This window comes from Balaenoptera physalus (genome assembly GCF_965194825.1).
Source record: "Balaenoptera physalus genome assembly, chromosome: 12".
In the NCBI taxonomy this organism is placed as follows: Eukaryota; Metazoa; Chordata; class Mammalia; order Artiodactyla; family Balaenopteridae; genus Balaenoptera; species Balaenoptera physalus.
The window spans coordinates 64,692,953-64,718,351 of NC_138897.1; the positions used below are offsets into that span (position 1 = coordinate 64,692,953).

General features: G+C 40.8%; 1 protein-coding gene and 1 pseudogene across 2 annotated transcripts in view; both read right to left on the bottom strand.

Annotated features, from left to right (window-relative positions):
- Positions 1 to 25,399, bottom strand: part of LAMA1 (laminin subunit alpha 1) — a 156,688-nt gene that overhangs the window by 100,849 nt on the left and 30,440 nt on the right. Inside the window, exons 4-5 of the mRNA XM_082418548.1 lie at positions 2,701 to 2,943; positions 1,528 to 1,707 (exon numbers count right to left, since the gene is read on the bottom strand). Of these exons, the coding sequence (XP_082274674.1) occupies positions 1,528 to 1,707; positions 2,701 to 2,943 (423 nt within the window). The remainder of the gene's footprint in view (positions 1 to 1,527; positions 1,708 to 2,700; positions 2,944 to 25,399) is intronic.
- LOC309639895 (syntaxin-17 pseudogene) lies at positions 16,920 to 23,280 on the bottom strand (annotated as a pseudogene). The gene has a single exon. The product of its transcript is annotated as a syntaxin-17 pseudogene (transcript).

A 25,399-nucleotide genomic window follows, 5' to 3' on the forward strand; every position in this document is an offset into this window, starting at 1 on the left:
ATTCATGGGCTAGATGATCCAATATTGTCAAAATGTCTTCCAAAATTCCTTCTAAATTGATCTACGGAATCAATGGAATCCCAATGAAAGTCTTAGCAGGATTTCTTTCTTCCTGTCTTTCTTTCTTTCTCCTTTCTTTCTTTCTTTCCTTCTTTCTTTTTGGTATTAATTGACAAACTGATTCTAAAACTTATAAGGAAACACGATGAACTTGGAACAGCCTAACCCATCTTGAAAAAGGACTGAGTTGGACTATTATGGTACCTGACTTCAAGATTTACTGCAGTAATCAAGAAAGACTGTTATTGCCATAAGGATAGACAAATAGATCATTGGGACAGTATAGAGTCCAGAAACACACCCACAATAATAAGGTCAAGTAATTTTCAACAGGGCACCAAAACAATTTAAAGGGAGAAAGGAAAGTATTTTCAACACATGGTGCTGGAACAATTGTATATACACGTGGGGAAAAAAGAACCTTCGCCTCTACCTCACACCAAATACAAAAATTAACAAGAAAAGGATAATAGATGTGAAAGCTGAAACTATAAAGCTATTACAAGAAAGCATCGGAAAATATTTTTGTAAACTTGCGATAAGCAAATATTTTTCAGAGAGGAATAGAAAGCACTCACTATAAAAGAAAAACGATAAACTGGACTTTCTCGAAATTAAACCATCTACTCCTCAGAAGTTAGGAAAGTGGATAAGCAAGAGACAAGCCAGGGCAGAGAGAAGGGATTTGCAGTATAGACACATCCGACAAAGGACTTCTACCAGCATATATAGTGATCTTATAACTCAGGAATAAGGAGACAGATAACCCAATTTAAAAATGGATAGAAATGTCATCAGATACAAATAAGTACATGCTCAACATCAGTCATCAGGGAAATACAAATTAATTACCCCGAGGAGATGCCACCACATGCACATCAGCACGGCTGAGGTGGCAGTGACTGACGCCCCAGTGTGTGAAAGTGTGTGGTGTACCCAGAGCCCTCACACACTGCTGGTCTGTAAAACGACACAGCTGCTTTTGATAAGGCTTAGAAAATTCCTAAAAATTAAACACATAGCTATCCTGTAACTCAGTAAATCCCACTCCTACTTTATCCAAGGGATTTGGAAATGTTTGTCGCCACAAGCCTTATACGTTTACTATACACTGAAAATATGTACGTTTTCCTGGATGTAGCTTATATCTCAAACTTTAAAATTTTCTTTTAAGTGGGAAAAAAACCCCCAGCCATTCTCACTTGCTTGATCAGATGTAGAGCCAGATTAGAACGTGAAGAAATGACCACTGCATCTGCTGCAATGATGGCGTTATGGGATGGGTGGGGACAGGGGGACCTGAGGGCACCACATCAGAACCATAACCTCGTTTAAAGGTGGCATTTTTAACAAAGCATAACTAACGATCTTCAACAAAAATAAGAAAAAAGGCCAACTTGGGAGGAAAAGTCTATTTCCCTGAAACAACATAAACTTTTCAGTGGTCAGGAGCCCTGTCACACTCACTCGTCTTGTGACAATAGGGTCGAGGTCTCTAGGGTCCCGGTGGCTGAGGGTCATAAGATCGGCATTGAGGGTTCGAATGCGCTGCAAGCGCAGGCGGATGTATCGTGCAGAAGTAAATTCCAACAACTTGGGTGAAAGATCATCAGAGCTTGGTCTGCCATTGATTAGCGATGTATGAATCTAGAGATAAAGACATCAAAATAAACAAATATCAATTTTAAGCATGCAAAAAAATAGCCCTGATTGTTTACATTCAGGACATAATCTTTACAGATACTGTCTAAAATCAAACCAAACAACGGGGTTCTTACAGAAATCTGTCTGATATTCATTGACACTTGTGAACAGCATGATCACTACCTAAGTTCAGTTTACTGAAGTTATTCGTTCCAGTGTCTCAGAGACTGCGGGAAACTTTTAAACAGGACCACTTCTCCCAGTGAGGTGACGGCGTTTTAACATGTATCCACAGGCTTCTCTGAAACAGATTCTAAATGTCATGAACAGACTGGGGAGAGTGGGGGGAAGTGCCAGAAAGCTTTGTAACTCCCATTTTCTCATCTCTGCTCTTGAAACAAGGCAGGGCTTGCTGCAGAGTTCCTGCTGTGAAAATCACTTGCAGGGCTTTTGTCGTTTTAGATCATCAAGGCATGCTACCAAGGCATGGTTTGTTTTTGATTACACTCTGACTTAAGGATGTGTGTGCAGTCCGGGCATGGAGAGCACGGAGCTGGAATAGTTCATGAACCATCTCCAACCCTCAACACCTCCAGGGACAGGGAGAACTTCCCAGAGAAAACCGGGAGCTCTATATTTTAGAAGCATTTTCCCTCTCTCTTTAATATTTTAACAAATCTTGCGGCCCTCGTGTCATGAGAAAGATGCTCTGAGAATGATCTGATGGAGTTATTAAATCACAGCAGAGTGAAGGTTGAGGGATCTCCCTGAAGGGAAGAAATCAATAAAGTAAAATGTCTCAGTGGTGGCATTAATCATCAGTAGACACCAGTCAATGGCACCTTAACTACAGCAGCTAGATAGTTAAAGCTCTCTGTGAACTGTACCAGGAGAGCTCTGTTTTGAGTGTCTCCTGTTGGCTCTGTGATGGCTAGGTTGTCACTGGAGGTGACACTGATGAAAAACAGACCTCCTGGCCAGCAGGGGGCGCCATACCTCTCCGTGCTCAAGTGGCACCAGCCTGGAGTAATAGGAGGTGCAGATCACTTCGTCATCTGCCCTGTAAGTGGGCGGCCCCCGTCTTGGAGTGATATTGTAATGAGTCAAACATTCCGTGTCACTAACTGCATAGTACTGCCAGGGGCTGAACTCCATGCCATCCAGAGAATGCTCCAAAATCCAGTTTCCAGGCCGAGGGGCATTAGCAGCTTTGATGATGACATAAGCGACTTGAAAGACCTGGAACAAAGACATTGAAAAGTGTCAATCGAAAATCAGTAACAAGTGCTCAAAAACCAAAGTGCCTCTTGAGAGCACTGCCACCTGATGATGGCCAATGTCACTCACTGCTCTTGAGGCTAACTGCTCATAAGTGTTAATCAGAAATGTATCTTGTAAATGTTTTCCTGGTGGCATCTGTCTTCAAAATAAACTCAAAAAATACTCACCAATAAATTTGTATTATTATTATTATTGTTATTATTAACAGTGTTAATATTGACATAAGTGCTTGTTTTCTTGTTTCCAATGTCTTTCTCCATCAGGATTCTGAATGATAATAGTTGTATTATATTTCATTAGTAGTCGTGTTAAATGTATTTCTCATATAGTGATTTGGAGATAACACATCTGAATATGAGAAAAAAAGTCAGCCCGTTACACACTTATCACGATGGTTAAAATCCAGAACACTGACAACACCAGATGTTGGTGAAGATGTGGAGCAACAGGAACTCTCATTCGTTGCTGGTGGGAATGCAAAATGGTGCAGCCACTTGGGAAGACAGTTTGGTGATCTCTTAAAAAATTAAACACAGTCTTACCATACAATCCAGCAATCATACTCCTTGGTATTTACCCAAAGCAGTTGAAAACTTCCATAGGTGAATGGATAAAGGAAGTGTGACACATCCATACAACAGAATATTATTCAGTGATTTAAAAAATGAACTCTTAATCCACAAAAAGACATAGAGTAAACTTAAATGCATATCGCTAAATGAAAGAAGCCAATGTGAAAAGGCTACATACAGGATGATTCCAACTATACTGCCTCTGGACTTGTTGTTTTTTAATTTTTGGTTTTAAGCTTCTCCCCATCTTAGCCCTCAGCAATTCTAGCAACACAAAAGCCCCTTAAAATTAACCCAGCTGAAGCCACAATATTTCACATTCATCTACTGAATTATTCCCTGCAAAGGACGGTTTTCTCTCATTATAATAACTCTGTTCACCTACAAGAAATGTCTCCCAATAAAATTTAGTCTATAAATGATGTAAGTGTGAAATGTTGACTACCCATGTTCATGTGCAATTTTCCTCTACAACACAATCACTGTTTCTAAAGCACATTAAAAGCAAAATAATGTTCTCAGATTTCAATAATCAGGAAAATCAGGAACTGTGTATCTGTTATGAAAGCTTGTATCTGGAGCTGAATGTCCAATGTTTAAAAATCTAGAACCATCTTCATCGATTTAAACCACTTTTTTAAAAATTAAAATAATGCAAAGGCTATTTTGTCCTAGCATAAACACCTCCAGAACATTCTCCTATGAACATAATTACATTTTTTTCTTATTGGGAGTTTATTTTTAAAAAAAAACCTTTTCCCCAAATTTGTAATTCATATATTCCATAATTTATATTTTTAAAGTCTAATATTTTTTAATATTACTGAAAAACCAAACACTTCTCAGAAATACCTGGCAATTAATCTTACTGTCTCCTCTAGAACTAGTCCTGAAGAACATCAGGGTTTTTTTTTAATGCAGCTTGGGGGAGGTTAGTTTCACCTTTGCAAAGTTCCAGCACTGTCCCAGAACACCATGATGGAATCCGGCCTAAGTAGCTTTCCATTTGGTTTTCATACTGATGCCCAAGCTAACTGGAGGGAGGACACCCTCTTCTTCACTCCTCACTGTCCAATTGCCTTGCAACTATTTTCACCATAAAAGGAGAAGTCTATGAGCATGTGGACCACTGTGGAATATGTTAAAATAGACTTCACAAATTGCAGGTGCCAAGTGAGATGGCATGAGATCAAGCAGCCCATTTGAGAGGGATGGAAATCAAGGTCATTGACAAATGGAATGACTGCATTTACCTTCTGTTTTCCAGTTTCACATTTGAAAATGGAAAGAACCAACAGGTTTACCTCCTGTGTGCTAAGAACTTCATGTAGATCATCCCATTTAACGCCAAACAACCCCATGAGTTTCAAGTCATTGTGGTTCCCATTTTACATATTTGGAAACTGATGCTTAGAGAGGTTAAAAGACAAACTACTGAGTTGCAGGTCCCAATGAGAAACCAGGGGTCTCACTCCAGTGTCCTTAGCATCCACTATACACCACCCCAAATGTACACACACACTAAGGTCACTGAATTTTCTTTTTGTAACCCCAGAAGAAGACCCCTACATTCATTTGGGCACTGGGTTCATGTCTAAACAGGCACCGTGGCAATTGTTTCTGTTAACTCTGCAGTTTCTGTTGTGACAGCCCAGGATGTGTGGGGGGGAGGGGATGGAGAGTGTGCAAGGAACAAAAACTAATGCTACGTAGCGCTTGCTGTGGCCAAGGACAACGCTAAGTACTTTATTAGAATTACTAGTCTTCAGACCCTTCCAACTACGTTCTTCTTATGAAATATGTACTGTTACTTCCCCTACTTTACAGATGAGGAAACCGAGGCAAAGAAAGGTTACATAACCTTCCCAGGATCTCACATGTACTAATATGTAAACCACACTTCTACAGATTGGAAGGAAAAAAAAATGAAACTCCCAGCTGAGCAGCTGGTGGGTACCAATCTGGTTTTCCAAACCACTGACCTCAACCAGTAGCAATTATTTCAATACCACGTTCTCGTACTTTTATCAAACCCTTGTCAGCTTTTAGACGGACAGCTTAGTCACATGTAACAAAACGTAACCCAGCGGAAGAACAACCATGATGGGAAAACTTCAGGACCATCCCTCCAGGGATCAAGGCCTTCAGCTATGAAGCTGGGCATTGTTCTCACAGTCTCTCACTGGTTCTCTAGGTCCCCAAATTGCAGACCAGGAAATAAGCCAAGAAAGGGACTATGAAATATAAATCTGCAAAAGAGGAAGAGGAAGCTATGAAATATCTAAACACAATTTGTTTTCACTTAAGTCACATTATTGGCTGACTTATGTCTCCCCAAAATTCACAGGCTGAAGCCCTAACCCTTAGTACCTCAGAATGTGACTGTATCTGGAGAGAGGGTCTTTAAAGAGATAATCAAGGTCAAATGAGGTCATATGGGTGAGCCCTAATCTCACCTGACTGGTGTCCTTTTAAGAAGAGAAGATTAGGACCTGGACATAGGGGCAACCCTGTGAGGATACAGTGAGAAAATGGCCACCTGCAAGCCAACGGGCAAGGTCTCAGAAGGAATCAACCCTGCCAACACCTTGCTCTTGGACTTCCAGCTTCCAGAACTGTTTGCTAATAAATTTCTGTTGTTTAAGCCCCCAGGTTTCGGTATGTGCTACGGCGGCCCTAAGCAAATGAACACAAGCTAGTCTAATCCACCAATTGTGTGTTGACAAACCAGTCTTAACAGCCCCTATAGAAAAAGTAAGGAATTCTCTGTTAATATATAGAATTTTAAACCTTTGCCCAAATGAAATCCGTGATATTTCTGTTGCTGCTTTTTAGCACGGTTGACTAAAGTGCCTTTTCTCTCCATATAAGGTTGGCTGAACACAAAGTGATGATGCAGGGCTTTCACTAAATTCAGAGTCACTGAGGTCTTGCCAAACCTGCAGCTGATACAGCCACTTTCAAATCCACTTTCATCAGGGTTTTCTACCAAGAGGCCTTTGTTAATGATCACTGGAATGCACATAAACAGTGCCACATAAATAAAGCACACATACACCAAACACCGCTTTCTACACAGGAATCCAGACAGGAATTTTCATGTGGGCCTCAACCTTAGATATATTAAAACCACCTCAGGCACAGAGATAAGAAAAATACACAGAGTGTAATTCTCCAATATCAGGGGCCAGCTTCAGATGTGCTCAGGGAAGCAAAGTGTTTCTTTTCCACAGAAAGCTCAGCTGCATAAGCTGCAGGGGCCCAGATACCACACGGGACCCCTGGCTGGAAATTCTCCACACGAGCACTTACCTGCCTCCAAGGCCATAACGAAACAGTGAATGGAGAATTGTTTTCTCTTACCCGATGGGAATGACCTTTTCACAGGCAAAAGAGATTTAGTTTTAACAGTCAAATTAAACTTTTAAAAAAGAGTTCAGTCTATTTGGTAAGTAATATTGCTCAATTATCCCTATAAAAGTGGTGAATCTGTGCTTTGTCAGCGTTATTTCTTAGGACATTATTAGACAATAAGATTCAAAATGATCATTTGAGCTAATGTTTATTACTCAAGAATAAAGACGTAACTATTTACTAGAAGTCTAATTACTGATGCAGCTATGACTCCCTTCTGGTTTTACAGAGTATGGATCACCGAACTAACTAATCAATTGATAATCATGTAAAGTAGCAACAAACACTGGGCAGAACAAGAGAAGTTTGGGGCTTGGATGTTTACTTGGCACGTAGGATCCGTGGGATACACATTTTAGGTAAATCTCTTACGGGCAATGATCTTGAAATGTCATTTCTATTCGATTTTAGTGGCTGTTTTACTATTATTGCCTCGTTTTAGGACAAGTATACAAAATTAACAGACAAAAGGAAATAGCTTCATGAATGAGAAGAGAAGTGTGGAATAAAATAGGTTTGTTTCTCTTTAAATTTGCTGCTGTCAATAGAAGTGCGGGATAAACACGTCAGAATCCCGTCTCTTCCCCCCCCTTACTTTTCTTCTTGCTTTTTCTTTTTATTGAGGGCAGGAGGGACTGGCTACTTGTAATGGCAAATTTAGGTCAAGCAGGTTTTTTTCCTGAAAATTCTTAAGCTTCGTGTCTCAGGAAGTCAAGGAAGGCTCACTTCGGAAGCAAGCTCAGATTCTTCAAGTGGACACTGAGGAAAAGCCAGGGTGAGAAAGCTGATGAACGAGGAAGGAAGGGCAGAGAGAGGGGCCCATCACAGAAGGAAAGGGGAACCAGGACCAGTTACCTGAAGGTGGGAAAGGGGTATTTAAAACCCCTTCAGAAGGAGTTCTGTTTCTCATCAACTAGAAAAGTTATTTCAAAAAGAGCCCACGATAAGCTGTCCCATGGTCCATGAGCCACTGGTTTCATCTCAGGATGACTAGGGGGATTATCTCAAAGGCTACGTGTTGTGCTACATTAAGAATCAAAACTGGAAAGTAGGAGGCTGGTTTCCGTTCCTAGTCTCCATGGATCTCCCTGTAGAATTGCTCCCAAAGTTCAATTTCACCAAGGGTTCTGGGAAGATTTTGCTAGGTTTTGTGGGAGGTGAGTTGGAAGGACCTCAAAAGCACAGACAGGCAGGTCACCAAATGTGCTTTGTGGGGATCTTCACTGCTTTCCCCCACCTGTAGGTGCCGGGTGACAGCCGAGCCCCAAGAATGAGATAAACCCGCTGCGAAACGCAGTTACCGGCCATTCTAGGACCTGGGAAACGCAAAGAGCGACTTTCCCATCCCCCGACTCCTGACCACCGGTCAGACGGAGCCATCGGTTTCCACCCAGGAACAACATCTCAGCCTTTGAAATTACGTTGGGCTTTTCCCCCAAGTGCAGTGCAGTTTGTTCACGTTGGAACAGAGGGGGCAGTAAATACCGTTCCTTCCTTCCCCTCCCGAAGGTGGAAGGAGGCTCGGGAGTCCATCGTGGAGATGGAAGGAAGTCAGCAACATTCCAGGAGAAAGCAAAGCTGGAGGTGGCGGCCTCGACGGTGGCTGCAGAGGTCAGCCTGACACTCTGCCTCTGGTGGCACAGGCTGAGTGGACACACGCTCGGGGGGTCAGGGACCCGGGCCTCCTGAGAACAGCCTGCCCGGAAGAGAGACACATGGAGCCCCGGAGCGATGCGGTCAGCTCGTCTCCCAGTTAGAAAAATGACTGCCCCTCTCCTGGGGGGGAGGGCAGGCGGCAGAGATGTTACTGTCAGAGAAGCTCCCCTTCCTCCCCCCCCCAGGACACAGGACGCTGGGACCAAGGACGCCCCTAACACCTTTTCACTGGCGATTCACTCAGTGAACACTGATTGAGCATCTGCTTTGGAACAGGACCGTGGCGGGTGCCACAAAGACAGCGGTGAAGTGGGGGACACGGTCAGGGTGGCCTGGATGCCCTGATGGGGAGACAGAGGTGGGCCAAGTCCCCCGGGAGAAGGATGGAAGGCGGCCAGGGTGTCTGGCGGGGGCCAGCCTAGTCTGGAGAACAGGTGGTCAGGGAAGGCTTGTCTGGAAAGAGGTGGAGACTGAGTAGGAGATGTCTAGGTAAAGAGAGGGAGGTCAGAGGGACAGGGGGTGGGACCCTGCGGGGCCAGAGCATGGAGCGTGGGACATGGCAGGAGGCCCGGTTGGCTAGAGTGTCAAGACGGGAGGGGACCGGACAGGGCAGGGCTCTTTGCGAAACCTTAAAACTTCTAGACCATTCGAAGACCCTAAACCAGGGAGTTACCAGGTCACCAGGGATGAAAAGATTGGATGCCGGAACTGGATGCTGGTGCTGGGAAATCGTGAGAGCTGGTGGTGTTGACACAGTGAAGACCAAGACTAAAGTAGAGAAAAAAGCCAGTGGGTCTTCAAGAGTTTGCCGAAAGGTCCAGTGTGAGTGAGAAAGAAAACACGGAGGCCCAGCAGGGCTTTCCAGCTTTGGCCAGACCCCCTCTCCACCTCAGGAAGATGGGACAGGTCTCCCCGACATGGCCCCAAAGCCCACACTTTGCCCTTCTTCCCTCAGTCCCAGAGAATGTCTGGCTGAAAACATTTGAAAGCTTCTTTTGGCTTCCTCTCTTGGTCCTCACGTTGACCTATGGTGCCCAGTAGGTCCAGCAACGGTTAGCAGCATACAGCCTGACAGCCCTCTTTTCATCCCTCATCGTGAGAAAACAGTTCAATTGCACCTCAGAAAGTAAAACGGGCCCCTAATCATTAAGCCTCACAAATCCAACCGGCGACACCGTCTAGAAAAGCTGTGCAAATCTGCACTTGACTAACTCCATTAAACATTAACCTGTGAGTTATACATTTACAGCCTCTAGACACAATAATTATGTGTTTCTTTCACTAAATCTAGCTGAATCGTTTATAGTTTTAGCCCTAGAGAGATTAGAAAGCATTTTTTGTTTTTGCAAGATTTCACTCAGTACCTGGAACCTTGGTCTACATGCTATTTGAAGATGCTCATCTTTCTTTAGGTACCTCTAACTTCACTGAGCATCTATCATTTGTCAGGCATCAAGCTGACACATCATCACATTTAAAGCTTTTTTTAAAAACGGAATACCTGAACAAAGGTCTTATACAGGAAGGCTTTTGTTTATTTAGAAAAATGTGGCGGGAAGCTAAGTGGCGCAGCTGCATGGAAAACAAGATGGCGGTTCCTCCAGAAAGAAACTTAGAATTATCATGTGATCCAGCAACTCCACTCTGGGTATATACCTACAAGAACTGAAAGCAGGGACTCAACAACAGATATCTGGACAATGATGTCTGTTGAAGCATTATTCACGGTAGCCAAAAGACGGAAAAAAACCAGATGTCTACCACGGATAAATGGCTAAACAAACTCTGGGATACAAGGGAATATTATTCAGCCTTAAAAAGGAATGAAAGTTTGATACCTGCTACAACATAGATAAAGCTGGAGTTATTATGCTAAATGAAGTAAGCCAGACACAAAAGGACAAATACTGCATGATTCCACTTACATGAGTTACCTAGAATAGTCGAATTCATCGAGACCCAAATTAGAATTGCAGAAAACTGGGGCTGGGGAGGGGAGGAAGGACGGGGAGTTACTGTTTAATGGGCACAGAGTTTCAGTATGAGATGATGAAAAAGTTCTAGAGAGGGATGGTGGCGATGATTGCACAACGATGTAAATGCACTTAATGCCAGTGAATTGTACACCTAGAAATGGTTTAAATGGTAAATTTTATGTTATGTATATTTTACCACAAGAAAAAAAAAAGATGTGAAAATAAGGAGAAAAGTGAATGATACAAAGACTCAACGTTTTGTGGAAGATGGAGATTTCTACATTGAACATGACGAGGGACCAACCCTGCAGAAGCGAACCGAGCCATCTGGAGGGCAAGCTGGCAGCTCAGAGGGGATGCGTGAGACCCTGTCTTTCCCATGACCCTATTTCTGTCAGTTTCTTACTAAGCTCTAGTGAGGCCTGATGACACGTCACAAAATACAGAATTGGAGCCCAAACTGTCAGGGTTTGAGAGTGAAAGGAGACCCCTGAGTGACGTGACTGAAGACCCTCAGCTCAGAGGGCGGCCTCTCCTCCTGGTGACGTTGACTAAGTGCCCGGCTGACCTCTGGGCAGCCCTATTGCTGGCCTGGCCCTGGAGTCTGGTACGGCATTGTAAATGATCCTAAATGGTGAGCATCTCAACGGAGGCCTAAGAAACAGTTATTTCATGGGCTTTCTTGTGCTTCTAGCACCTGAAGAACAAAGATAAATACCTTCTGATTGTATGCCATAAAATAGAGAAAACAAAATTTTAAATTATAAGACTGACAATTCTCACGGTCACCTAATTAGGGGGGAAAAGGTATTGGACACTATTAAAACAACACTAGATAGGTCACTTTATGATTTTACTTTTAAAAAGATGATTAAGAATAACTCAAATTTGATTAAAAAAACTATTATAGAAGGGGTATATGGAAACTCAATTTTTCTGTAAATCTAAAACGTTGCTATAAAATAAAGTCTATTAATTTAAAAAGACACACAAAACAAAGGAACAGAACTATTTACACATGTTATAATAGTTATCAGTTACTCTAAGAAAGCTTAAACCCCTCCAGTTGGCTGCACAGAAGCTAATAAGTGGTTTTCAGGCTTCACCAAACTTCTCAGGTATGTGGGCTTAGACAGCTGTGGCATCCCAGCTAATTATCTGCAGGTTTTAAATTGATCTCACAGTTTTCCCAGGCTTCATTTCCGGACCTTATGGGGCATGGAGGCCACCAAGCCAGGGCAAGCCGGTGCTCTCCAAGTATCTGTGCAGAAATTTCAAAGGCGCACAGATCTGAATGCATTGGCACAAGCAGGCCCAGTCCCTAAAGAGTTTCCACCTTGTCACTACTTTGGCAGCTTCATCACCTCCCCAAGGCCAATGCTTGCAGCAGACTTCCAGAATTACTCCCCACCCTCCTCCCAAAAAGGTAGTGATTGGTGATGAACAGATCTGAAATTTCTTACAGTGCAGAGAATTACAGAAGGAAATTTAATGTTTCCCATGATTCAGGCTTAAAATGATAAATCCAGCTGTGTTCTCTACACCCCACTGCATTATTCACAACGAATACTGTGAATATGGATCTACATGTTATTCCAATTTCTCACATTGTTAAGTGTGAAATACCAAATAGAAAAACACTTTATAAAATGCACAATACAGATGTAAGGTAACACTGCCAGATTTGTAATCACCTTCCCTAAGTGCCGTAGTTATTCTGCTGACAACTAGCACCTCTCAAGATGATGATATTTACAGTTCATTCAATATTTTTCTCACTTGTTATGACTTGAAAATTCTGTCCTGCCTCTTACACTGATATTCAAATATCTAAAACTGTCACCACCATTTGACAAAGCATTTGCCTCATCAGAGATTAATAATCATGGCATAATTTACACATGTGAAGGTGATAAACAAGACCAAACAAATATTGTCTAAGCACCTGAACTCAGCCCAATATTCCCAAATACATGTTCAATACAGTGACAAAATGTAAATAAATGAATATATGTTATATCTGAATGAATGAATGAATAATTCCTTGCTATTCAATTAACAGAGAACAAAGAAAGAAAGAGCCTTTTAGTCTCCATGCTGCTGAGAGGTTATGAGACACACTCTTTCATTCACTGTTAGTGAGTATATAAATTGAACAATATTTTTGAAAAAAAATAAAACAATAAAAATTACGTTTCAAAAATGTTTAAGCTCTTTGGTTTTTTTTGTTTGTTTTTGTTGTTGTTGAGTGAATTTACTGCATGTTTCCTTATATAAGCACCACTCCGCAACATAATAAGCGAATTCAGTAAGCTTTACAGAATTTGTAGAAATTCTCAACATTGGGCCTTTTTTTGTGCTGACCCTTGCTAACATCAAGGGTTTTAACAATAAAATGGAAAACATCTTTAGGGGGTTAATTAATGAAACCTTGGTAAACATCTTTTTTAGTGATTAACCTTAATAAAAGACAATCTCAAGTACTTGAGAAATGTATGGATAACATGTACGTACTCTTGAGTAATTTCCTCAAATATTTATTAGTCAGGTTTCTCACAGGAGCTGGACAATGGTCCGTTCAAGTCTGGAGTATCTATGCTGCTAAATTAAAATCTTCATGCTTTGGCTATCCAACGCACAGGTGACAAGACTGACGTTGTTTTGGAGGTTAAGAAATTGAATGTAATTTCCTCTGAGGGGACAAAAGATTTCTTCTCCTTAGGAAACAACTTTTAGACTTGTTCAAGAGCTTAAACAAAACTCAGCTGACCAGTTCTGTAAAATGTAGTATTACAGGAATTGCTTTAGTCTGGAAAAAAATATGTAAACATAGTTTATTACCAGTTTGTACCTTCACCATAGAAAAACCTTAAAATCATTCTCGTGCAATGTCTGATTTTCAGTGGCATTGTCAGATGGTTGAGTAGTGAGTCTGAAGAGACAAAGCTGGGGCCAGTATATGGAAGGCTGAACTTTATCAGGTATTCAACAGGATCTGCTGAAAATATTTCAGCAGAAAAATGAAAGATGGTTCTTGTGGCAGTGACGTGAGGAATGGCCTAAAGTTGGGGAAGATGAGGTAGCGGATGTGAGGTAATAAAGTCTTTTACTAGAGTGATGGCTACGAATATATTTAAGAAATGAATGCAACTAATATTCAAACAATTAACAAGACCCAGTAAGAGGCTAGATATAAAGAATGGAGAATCCCTGACTAGAATGGGAGAAAGCAGCCACCCCTGAGTAAAAGCTTACTATAAGAGACAAAGCCAAAAGTAGAACTCTGATCTCCTGATTCCCCATCCATTTCTCTTTCCACTGTAGCTGTTGACTGATTTGGAATGTTAAAGCTGGTCTGAAAGACCACAAGCTTCAGTAGGCAACCTGATATGGCATAACAAAAGCTCAGTTAAATTACTTTGAGGATTTTTTTTTTTTCTTAGACCATGGTTATAATTCTAGATTTTGTGCTAACTAGCTTTAATCTTGGGCAAATCATTTGCCTTTGACACCTCTTATGTTTTTATATGAATTTATTTCTTTTGTTAATATTGCACAGACGTTTTTCTTAATAAATAATTAAGATAATGATAATTAATAATAATTAATTTTCTTAATAAATAATTATTGTTTTCCACAATAAATAATTTCTTTGAGGGCAGTAATATGGACTATATGTGGATCTTTTACCATTGATTGTTTATAATACCTACGAAGTGTCTCTGTGAAATGGTGTCAAATTAGTGAATATAAATAGTTGAGGACATCTTGTTAGAAACAACACGAAATGCTAATAAAAACACAAACAGAACCTGAACTGTTCACATTAATTTAGGCTAGTGGGGAAGCTTCCCTACCTTTTATTAGGCCTCTCACTACTTAAAAAGAGTTTCTAGCATTCATAAGTACCTGATAGCCACCGCCATGTTATACTTTATTATGAGAAGAAAATGTCCATTTCACAGGAGAACCATTTCCCCACGCTCTTCTTCATCCTTGCTCCCAAAGATTTCATGTGGCAGCAACAAAGGGCAAGGGGGACCCTGAAAACGACCTTTCCGTTTTTAAGTTAACACAAAGAATGGCTTGGTTTGGCTTCTGTGACTTTCACTGGAGAAAAATGTTGCACACTATATATGTAAGTTTCCTCAGCTTCTTGTGATTGATAGATAACGCCAGTATTCAGTCCTTACTCCTCTGCAAACTACTTTAGGGCACTTACAGGCAGGCAGGCAGCCCACAGAGAAGGGCTTTTGGATTCGCAGAACTCTCCCTATACAGCACTCGGCGTCAGTATAACCTGAAAGTTCTTGCCCCAGTAACGCTGGCCAGCACACCCTTTTCTGGGGCTCCTTAGTTTATTGGCTCCAGCATAGGTGGGTAGGAGAGCTAAATCAACTGAAGAAAAGCAAAACTGAGGAAGGAAGAGAGGAGAGGTCATAAGGACAAGGGAGCAGAGTCTGTGACTAATAAACACTGAGATGGCTTTTTTATGTGATTTGTAAAATGTCTTTAGAGGCAATTCCAAAAGAAATGTTTCAAAAATATTCTAAGTAATACTAGCATCACTACAGTAAGTGCATGGCCTCCCAAGGGTACCATTTTAAAGGATTCTATGAGTTATGATTGTTTTAAAAAATATTAGAGTTTATTTTAAAATTCAATATAAAAAGCACTGCTTAAGTGATGGCTGTGACCCACAAATACAAGGAAATTTGCAGGATGTGTGGGTGGGATGGAAACGCTCTTAATTTTATTGTCTAAGGACTAAATTCAGCACTATGTATTTCTGCACTGGCCACCATTAAAAACTGAGGCTGCTGGACATTTGGTGAGGAAACACAAGATTTTAAGAAAAGTGCAAATGAACAGCATGTGTAATTTCAAAGCAAGCCTGCCTTACAGAATATATGGGTGTTTGGGTGAAGCAGAGTGAATAGCCCATCTCAATTTTAATATACAGAAGCAACACAGTATGAGAGTAACAGAAGTTTTTGTAGCTCAACAGACCTAGTTTACATCCTGGCTTCACCCTTTTGTAGTTGAATAACCCTCTGCAAATTCTTTAGCTTCTCTGAGACCCAGTTTCCTTACCTGTAAAATGTCTAGTGAAGTGCCTGGCAAACAAAATATTCCATAAATATCAGTTCCTCTGTAAGGGTGGGTTTTTTTTTTTCAAACTAAGGGTCAAAACCCTTTGGTAGATTATGAAATCAATTTAGTAGGTTACAACTAGCATATTTTAAAAACTGAAACAACAAAAAACATCAGAGTACACTGCACATAATGGTAAGTATTGTTCCATAACGCATATGCTGAGTTTTGATATAAATGCATTTTTTACTGTGGATTACAACCAAAAAGTTTCAAAGTCTCTGTTCTACAGAGAAATTCTCAGATTATTATATTAAAAAGGCTCTAGCAGTGCTGCCTTTATCCAAATGAGACTCTGTAAATTTTAAGAACTTAAAGTGTTCCTTACCTTCTAACTTGTTGCAGTAAAAATAAGACATGAATCATAGAGAAGATAAATTTAATCTGGTACTGTAGGGCATTAAATTCAATTTTAAGATTGGTTTCTGTGTTATATTGACTAATTTATACTTCTAAATACTTCTAAATAATTTATACTTCTAACATACTAATTTATACTTCTTTATAGTTTATAGGTATATCATTTATAGTTGATTAAACACATCTAGAAATTTCTACAAAAAGTTGGCTATTAGGTTCTATTATGGGGAAATTAGATACAATTTCTAAATAATTTTAAATTATAAAACTTTTAAAAAGGATTGCAACTTGCCTCAGCATGAAGACTGTTAGAGTAATATTCCCATCCTGATGAGTAGTAAAAATCAAAGGCCTATATGAGCACATACAGTGATGTCCCACACTGGCTCAGTAAAAAGGAGAGCTCCCAAAACAAAATGTGAAGGTCAATAACAGACCTCTTTTCTCCTTCAGGTCTTGATGTAAAACCAGCCTGACAGTAGAATGAGTCCCTAGTGCTGTTAAGATGGTGAGCTAGCCAATTTTAGCTTGGTAGAATAGGAATTTTAGGTTGGCTGAAGGGTAGCATACTAGAAATTACAGAATTCAATGATACAGCTGAATCTTGATATAACTGTATCTTAAATTTATAATTTTAGCTGACCAGGCCAGATTGGCTATTATTAGAACCCATGGGACTGAAGTTTAGGAATCTTGTTTTAAATTAGCGCCCTGGGCAATTCTGATCCTCATTATGGTTTGAACGCCCTGTGTTAAAGGGACAGCAAGGATCTGAAAATATAAAAAGATGGAGTTCAAAAGTACTTATCCCAACCTTACAGGTATCCAATATCAAATACTGGATCAGAATCTGACACTCAGAGTACTTCCTTCTTGGTATTATATTAAAGATATGAGTCAGCAGGTAGCAATACTTGATGTTTTCCAGTTATTTAAGAACAATAAGAAATGGTGTGTTGCTTCATTGGAATTCACTGGTGAGAAGCAAAAAGTATGAAAGAGAAAGGTCTCTTTAGATTAGACATAGAAGTAAAAGGTAGCAATCAATAAAAGTTATTAAGAGTAAACTCAGCAAGAGAGAAGTGATAAACCATTCAACTGCTTGATGAATCCATTTGGCTCCTGAGCAGAGATCTCATACCTTTTGTGGTGTAGGTGCCCTTTCCTCTGTCCTCAGAAAAGAATAAGGAATAAGGCAAAAGGTGGTTCCTTCCTATTTCAAATGAGTTGAGAGTACAGGATAAGTCTGCCTATAATCTTAAGTTCTTTTTTCCTAAATTTAAAACTTTTCTGCTATTTGAGATAGACATTGGGTTGGGCTGAGCCATGCTTGCTGTCAATGTCAAGTGTTGAGATTAGCACCACAAATCCTCCACCAGGACTGAGTCTTGGCATCCGGCTTTGTCCATCATCAACCTTGAATGTGAGTAAAGGCAAGCATGAATGCCATTCTTGGGAAGAAACAGCAGCTGTGCAAGGTGAAAGAAATCACAGGAGACAGCAAAGCCTGGGGGAAAGGATGGTAGTAACAGAAGTGAGGTAGAAAGCTGGTTCTTAGCTCCTCCAACTGCCAGCTGAAGAGACTTAGGGTCAAACACTCCCTGCACGGCAAGTACATGAGCCCCCTGAAATTATAAGATGCCCCAAGAAGTGATCTGGTGTTCCCCCCTTGCTTATTTTTTAGCTCAAACTCTAACAACGTTGAAAGTATTTGGAGATCGACACCTCTCTTCCTCTCACTTTCTTTTTTACCTAGAGGTTACAGCAGAGGATGAACAGAGATGGCAGCCAATACCAAAAAAACCCAAAAAAACAACAAAAAACAAACAAAAAACCCAAAACAGATTATGAGAAAAGTCTGCATTACACATGGGTAGAATTCACCCCATAAGTCAAAGAACTTTTCAAAATTACAAGGGAGGGAAGGCAGAGGGGACTAGATATTTGAGGTACTAAGAGACAGGCTGTTAAAGTCCCCCACTATTACTGTGTTACTGTCGATTTCCTTTTTTATAGCTGTTAGCAGTTGCCTTATGTATTGAGGTGCTCCTATGTTGGGTGCATATACATTTATAATTGTTATATCTTCTTCTTGGATTGATCCCTTGATCGTTATGTAGTATCCTTCCTTGTCTCTTGTAACATTCTTTATTTTAAAGTCTATTTTATCTGATATGAGTATTGCTACTCCAGCTTTCGTTTGATTTCCATTTGCATGGAATATCTTTTTCCATCCCCTCACTTTCAGTCTGTATGTGTCCCTAGGTCTGAAGTGGGTCTCTTGTAGACAGCATATATATGGGTCTTGTTTTTGTATCCATTCAGCGAGCCTGTGTCTTTTGGTTGGAGCTGTATAAAAAAATAAATAAAATAAAATTCAAAAATTCAAAAAAAAAAAAAAAGAGACAGGCTGACAGAGCAAGCTTAGTGACTGGCTTTATAAGTCTACCACTTGAGACTCTGTGTTCTTTATTTACAGAGAGGCAGAAAAAAGAGTTCAGAGAAGAAGCCAGTGTCACAAATTAAGATATCTGAAAGAGAAGTCGGGCCTTTCTTTCCATTTTCTTACACTATTTGTTTCCTTCACTTGAAACTATTGTTAGACCAAATTGCAATAGGGTTCACCAAATGGACTCCATTATGCAATTCAATTGTGCCCCTTGCTAGATCCTGATTTCCCTATTTGATACAAAAAGCTACTGAACTTCCATTCTTTTCTCTGCTAAAATGCCTAAATAATCTATATTTAGGAGATAAAGAAGCATATTTACAATATGCTTAGCCTTGGAGTCTCCATGTCAGGGTTATGGAAGAAACTATTCTGAAAAGTGTCCTTCTGTAACCCAACATGTTCACACATCACAAGTCCTTATCAAAGTTATGGGTTGGGTTTTCACATTTCCAGGTAAAAAGTCTGCTCCCTGGCAGTCCTTAAACTTTACCTGACAAACACCGTACACTCTCAGTCCAGGCTCCTCAGTCTCTAACATCCCCATTAACACCCCAGCAAACAACAAAATACATCCACTTACCACGGTTCAATCCCACTTGAGCATCAATAGCCACTATTTTGATATAATCATGTTCCAAAAGCTGACGAGTGTCCAACAGCAGCAAAGGATAGACATGTTGGCACCAATAATACTGAAGTTTGGTTTTTAACTGCATTTTTTGTCAGTTTGGCTGGGAAGATTTGGACAGCTGGAAGTGAGCTTCTCCATCATTTTCTGTTTCTTTCTTTGTAACAATTTTCCACCTGTGAAGTCCACCACCCCACCACCAAGTGCAGCTGCAATTCCTGCCACTTTGAAGCCTGCAAGGAGGCCAGTCGGGCCCCCACCACTCCTCCGATGAGGGCACCTGCCACAGGCAGAGCTGCCAGCTTGTATTTTGCAGCCTTCCCCAAGTTTTTGGTTCCCTCTTCAACACTCACAGCAGCACTGTTGACATGGTCTTCAACGCTGTCAATCTTCTCCTGCTGAGAATTCACTAGGAGAGAGAAATCAGTGACTAGTTGGCTAAGTTCAATTAAGTCCGCTTCTAAGGTTTCCCATGATTCTGCAGCATTTTGATCTCGAGGAATTTCAGGCAACACATATATCTGAGTCATACTCTGAGAATCAGCTTCATCTTCAGTAGCATGAAATGTTCCACCAACAGTCATGGATCTGGTCAAAGAAGGCTGTAATAAGGTTTCTTCATCATTAAATTGTTTCTTAAGTTCTTCTACAGATTCTAGATGGAGTTGAAGAAATTCTGCTGTGGGGTGCTGATGCTTCTTCTTTCACAGGATCTATCATTCTCTTCAGAAGTCCTAGGTCATCCCTTTGGACTTCCAAACAAAGCTTCTCCATTTCTCGGATACTGGAGTGGAGTTGCTGAACTGTATGTCCTGCATTGATATGCTCTTCATGCAACTTGTCCCAGATTCTGCACCTCTGATACTTCTCAATATTTAGCTGATGCTTTCTTAACCTCTCCAGGTCTGTTGGGATTACTATCTTAGTAAATTTCTGAAGAGCTGCTTCAAGACGGTGTAATTTCACTTTTTCTTCATCTTCAGACATCCTAAAAAAACGTTGTGTCTCTTCTATTTGCAACAACTACCTTCTCCACTCATGTAGAATAACCTGATGCCCTGCTTCCTGTGGGGCGCCCCTCCCGCGCGCGGGGCTGGCACCCAGCCCACGTTGCAGCCAGGGCCTTATGCCCCCGAGGCGGCCTCTCGCGATCCTGTTTAAGCTCTTTGACCCAGAAATCCCATTTCCTGGAATCTGCGCTAAAACATAATCAGCACTGCAGCCGCAAAACTATTCAGATGTTTGTTGCAGTGTAATTTATAAAATTACAATCACCTTAAATGTTCAACAATGTGAGCAGGTTAAACAAATCTCTGTATAACCAGATGATGACACATTATTCTGCCTTTAAAAATTATTGCAGAAATTTAGATGCCAGCCATGAAGAAGAAATTGGTACTGCCTGGCCCTCTGGCAATAAACAACTAGAAACTGGACAGAAGGGTTTTCTACTGAAGCCACTTTCTAGGCTGGTGTGTCAATGTCTTACAAAGTTAAATGTGCACACGTCCTTTGGCCAAGCAATTTCACTCTTGAGAAATAAAACCATATGTCCAGAAAGACTTTTATAGAATGTTCACTGCAGCTTTATTTACAATAGACAAAACTGTAGCAACTAGTAGACTAAAAAGTTCTGGAGATCTAATGCACAATATTGTGATTATAGTCAACAATACTGGATTATAAACGTCAGAGATGGAATTGTTTTCAATACAGAAAAAGAAATGATAATTATGTGATGTGATAAAGGTGTTAACTAACACTGCTGTAGTAAGCATATTGCAATATATAAACCTATCAAACCAACGTGTTTTGTACCTCAAACCTACACAACGTTATTTTCAATTATATCTAAATAGATGAATAAAACAGAATAAAATAAAATAGGCACTGATAGAAGAAATTATAATAACCCTAACACCCTAACAAGAGGATGGATAAACAAAGTTTGGTATATTCACGGAGTGAAACATTGCTCAGAAATAAAAGGAACAAACCACTAAAAGCAACAATGGGGGAATCTCGCAGACATAATGCCAAGAGAAAGAAGCCAGACACAAGAAAAACAGGCTGTGCGATTGCATTTATATGACGTTATATAACAGGCAAAGCCAATCTAAGTGAAAAAGTATTCAGAACAGTGGTTCCTCTGGCCAGCGGGTGTCGGGGAGGGGAGCTGGTGGAGAACTGAACGGGATGGACACAGGGGAACATTCTGGGTGATGGAAATGCTCTGCATCTTGATAGCGGTGAGGCTTATACATGTGTCTGTATTTGTCAAAGTTCATCCAACTATCCCCTTAAGATGTTTGCACATCACTGCATGTAAATTGTATCTCAATAGAAAGAAAAAATGAAAGACAACTGTTACGATCGCACTGGATGCACTATTTTAGCTCCACAAACAGGCCTTTCCTGTGCTGCTCTCTCCCAGGCACCTTTCCTCACTCCCAGCTCCTTTCCTCCACCTGGTCCTACATTCGGGTTGTTTCTCTGATGCTCTGAGCTGCCCTTCCTATGTGTGTCCCATGCCTGCTCAGCTCCCCTGACCCCCATATCAGGCAGCAGAAGTGATCGGCTTACCTGCCTCTTTCCCCAGCTAGCCCAGAAGCCCCTGAGGACCACAGTCAGCCTTAAGCAACAATTTAAGTACAGTGATGATACCAACATTTATATGGAAGCTACGGTTTGTTGAATACTTTCCCTGGATGTCGCTACTGTCTTGTTCATCAAGGAATCCTGAGACCCCTGCCATCAATAAGCAGACGTTACGAATCATTAAATATAGACAATGCTCTCAGATATGCTGGAATGGATCAGAAGATAATTCCTGGGTGTTAGGATCACAAGGGAGTTTTTTTTTTAACAATTCTTTTCTTATGTTAAAAAAGTTCTGCTTCCATATCAGAATAAAGGAAGTTCTATATAGAGAAAAGTTCCACTGAAGACATAAAAAGCACAAGAGTTATTCTGAGGGATAGCAGAGGTATTCAGGAGCTTCTTTGTTTTTTTACTTTGTTACAGCTTTCTTTTTAAAGATGAAGATGTTAGATGTTCCAATTTGAATACACTGCTAAGTAAAAAGCAGAAAAAAAAAAAAAAGCAAACACTAGAATGGATTCCAAAACGTATTTTTCAAAGAAAAATTTTTTCAGAAACTAAAACATCTTTTTTTTTTAGCTTTACTATAACAGGAAGAAATGATTCCAGAACAGACCTCCCTTTCTTTCCATAAATATACAAAACACTTTATTTTGAAGCCAAAACAGTTGGAGATATGAAAAGTATATTTTGACAGAGTCCTGCAAAACTCTCTTCACTCATTTCCCAGAACCCTCCCAAGGCCGATCTAAGAAGCCCTGTAGAGCAAGCAACACTGTAACAGTACGGCCAACACTCTGCCATTTAAAACAGAAAAAGAAAAAAGGGGGAAGGTTTGGTAAACTAAGTTGTGCTAACTGGAAAAATGGTTATGCTTGACTGTTTGGCAGACCACCGTTCATGACAGACAAAGGATAAAGCTTAAAAATAAATCTTGCCAGGAAAGGAAGCTCCACATATGGCCTCAATTATTTTCATGTATTCAGCTCACTAGTCATTAACATTGAACAATTTAAGGTACAATATCTGTATTGCCACTTGGTCCTATAGCTCCTCACATCACCTAAAGATAAAGGTATAGCCCCTAAAAGGTAAGCTATGGGAGACCAGCAGAGAGAAGCCTCTTTTCAGAAGTGTGAGGAGGCAGTGGGGGGTTCAGACACGTCTCAAAGTCTTTACCCCTCTTCCCGTGGCAGGCTGCAGTTGCCTCATGTTTTCTCCACTTGAATCTTTGCCCACTTCAGAGGCTGAGAGGTCCAAAGAGCACACAGGAAGATGCTGTGTGACACTGAGGCCAGGTCTTAAAGGGATGCAACGTCTGCCTCTTTCTCTGGAACACTTGTGCTGGAGCCATGAACTGCCCTATTTGCAATGCTGCCTTAGGGCTGCCATGCTGTGAGGAAGCCCCTAGTCCACAAGGAGAGTCCACACAGATAAGCCCTGAGGCCACATGAAGGGAGAGCCTTGGCCAGCCCTCAGCTGCCCCAGCGCCCCCTCCCCCAGCTGCCCAGACCCCCTCCCCAGCTACGCAGACCTCCTCCCCCAGCTGCCCAGACCCCCTCCCCCAGCTGCCCAGACTCCCTTCCCAGCTGCTTAGACCCCCTCCCCAGCTGCCCAGACCCCTTCCCAGCTGCCCAGCACCCCCTCCCCAGCAGCTCCACCCTAAGGACTGCAGCCTGAGATACAACCACTCACAGTCAAGCCCTTCCTGAAACCTTGACCCCCAGAAACAAACCCAGAAAGATATAAGATGAATGTTGCTTTACGCCCTAAAGTTTGGCAGTGGTCTCTTACAAAGCAGTAGATAATTGGAAAAGCCACTGTGTAGGAGAAAACAAAATGAGATAGCAAAATTGTGAAAACAAAAGACAGACATATCTCTGAGACAAGCAGCTTCATGGAGAATAGGACGGAAAAGATAGAAATGAAGGAGAAGAATTTCGTGTGGCTTACTTCCAAATCATAATGAAGGGCTTGATTTCTTCCAATCTATTCATTTTGCCAAACAAATTCAAGAAAAATTTGAAATTGGTTGAGCCCACTATGAAGTAATATAAAATTGAAATAAAATCATTTTGAATAAATACAAGTACACAGTCATGGTCATTTCTACCAGGGTTTCCAGGAACAATTTCTGCCTGAACTCTTTTAACAAACACCCAAGACTCATTTGTAATGAGAAGCTCCAATTTACATGCAACTCTTGTTCTAAAAGTCTTTCAAGATTTTCTGCCTTAAGAATGTGAAATCTGCCTGTTCTTTTTTTATTTACCGTGCCAATGTGCTTAGCAAACACTTTACATTTGGACGATACAATAATAAACCTCAATCCAGCTCTGGCCCATTTTTCAGACATTTTTTGGGGAAAAAAAACAACAGCAGACGTCCAGATTAATGAGGTTTTATAAAACCCAGCAAACAAGCAGCTCTTGTCTAAAGGTTTGCATAAAACAAAGGCCCTTCTGTGATTATGTGCCCACAACAAAGTGTTACTTCCTAATTAAACCTACACAGAGTATAAAGCACTGCTTCAAAAAAGCAGCCTTTATTTTCAATGCCATAGGAAACGTTTCCTTTTTTACGAAACACACTTTGTCTTCTAAGGGGACATTACACATTTTTACTCACAAATCTGACCACTCCCAGTGAACATTTTGCCCAGGTTTAAACATTTTGAAAGGAGATTACTAAACATTGATTCATTTTGCTGCTTCTTGGCCAAAAATCACGTGTTAGAGAGCACCCAGATTTACCATGAGAGAAGCGTTGCTACTCTGCCCCATTCCCAGGGGAGAGGGCCCCGCTGAGTGACAAAGAAAACAGGGGTTTAGGAAGAACCCAGACACTCCCAAATCAGGAGGAAATTGTCAGAGCTCCCGCCAGCCTCCCCAGGAAATCGTAACAGAAAGAGAAACAATGATGGGAGACCAGGAACAAATGAGGTGACACTGTGTGGGTGGTGTGGAAGGAACCAGAAGTCGTGGTGTCCAGCCCCAGTTGCAGCAGGTACAGCCATGTGACACTGGGCAAGCCAGGGGACCACTCTGCACTGCAACTTCCTCACCTGCAAAGAGGGGGCCATCTCCTCTCCAGAATTGTTGGAGATGAAGTAATATGGATGAGAAAAAAATGCTGTAGAGTCTATAACCTACACCTATATAGATACCTATATATATGTATATAGACACACATATGCGTAGTATATGAATATACAATATATAGGTTGAGTGTTCATATACATATGTAGATTCTATATGCTACGTAGATAATATACTGTATATATTCTATATACTGTATTACTAAATTCTATATTATTCTAAATTCTATAATACTAAATTCTATAATACTAAATTCTATATATTATATATAGATTCCTATACATATACACGATATATATGAATATATGTATAGATTCCTATACACAACAGGCAATGAACATTTCTTTTGAAAGGGATACTCAAAACTAACCAGAAACTTGCCATATGAGCCTTGAAAATGATCTGTATGCACTGCACTCCTTCACTGGCATGCAATCCTTTTTCACTGAAACCTCAAGTTATTACCCATAACAGAAAAGCAACCAACATGTCAGGCGTGGGAG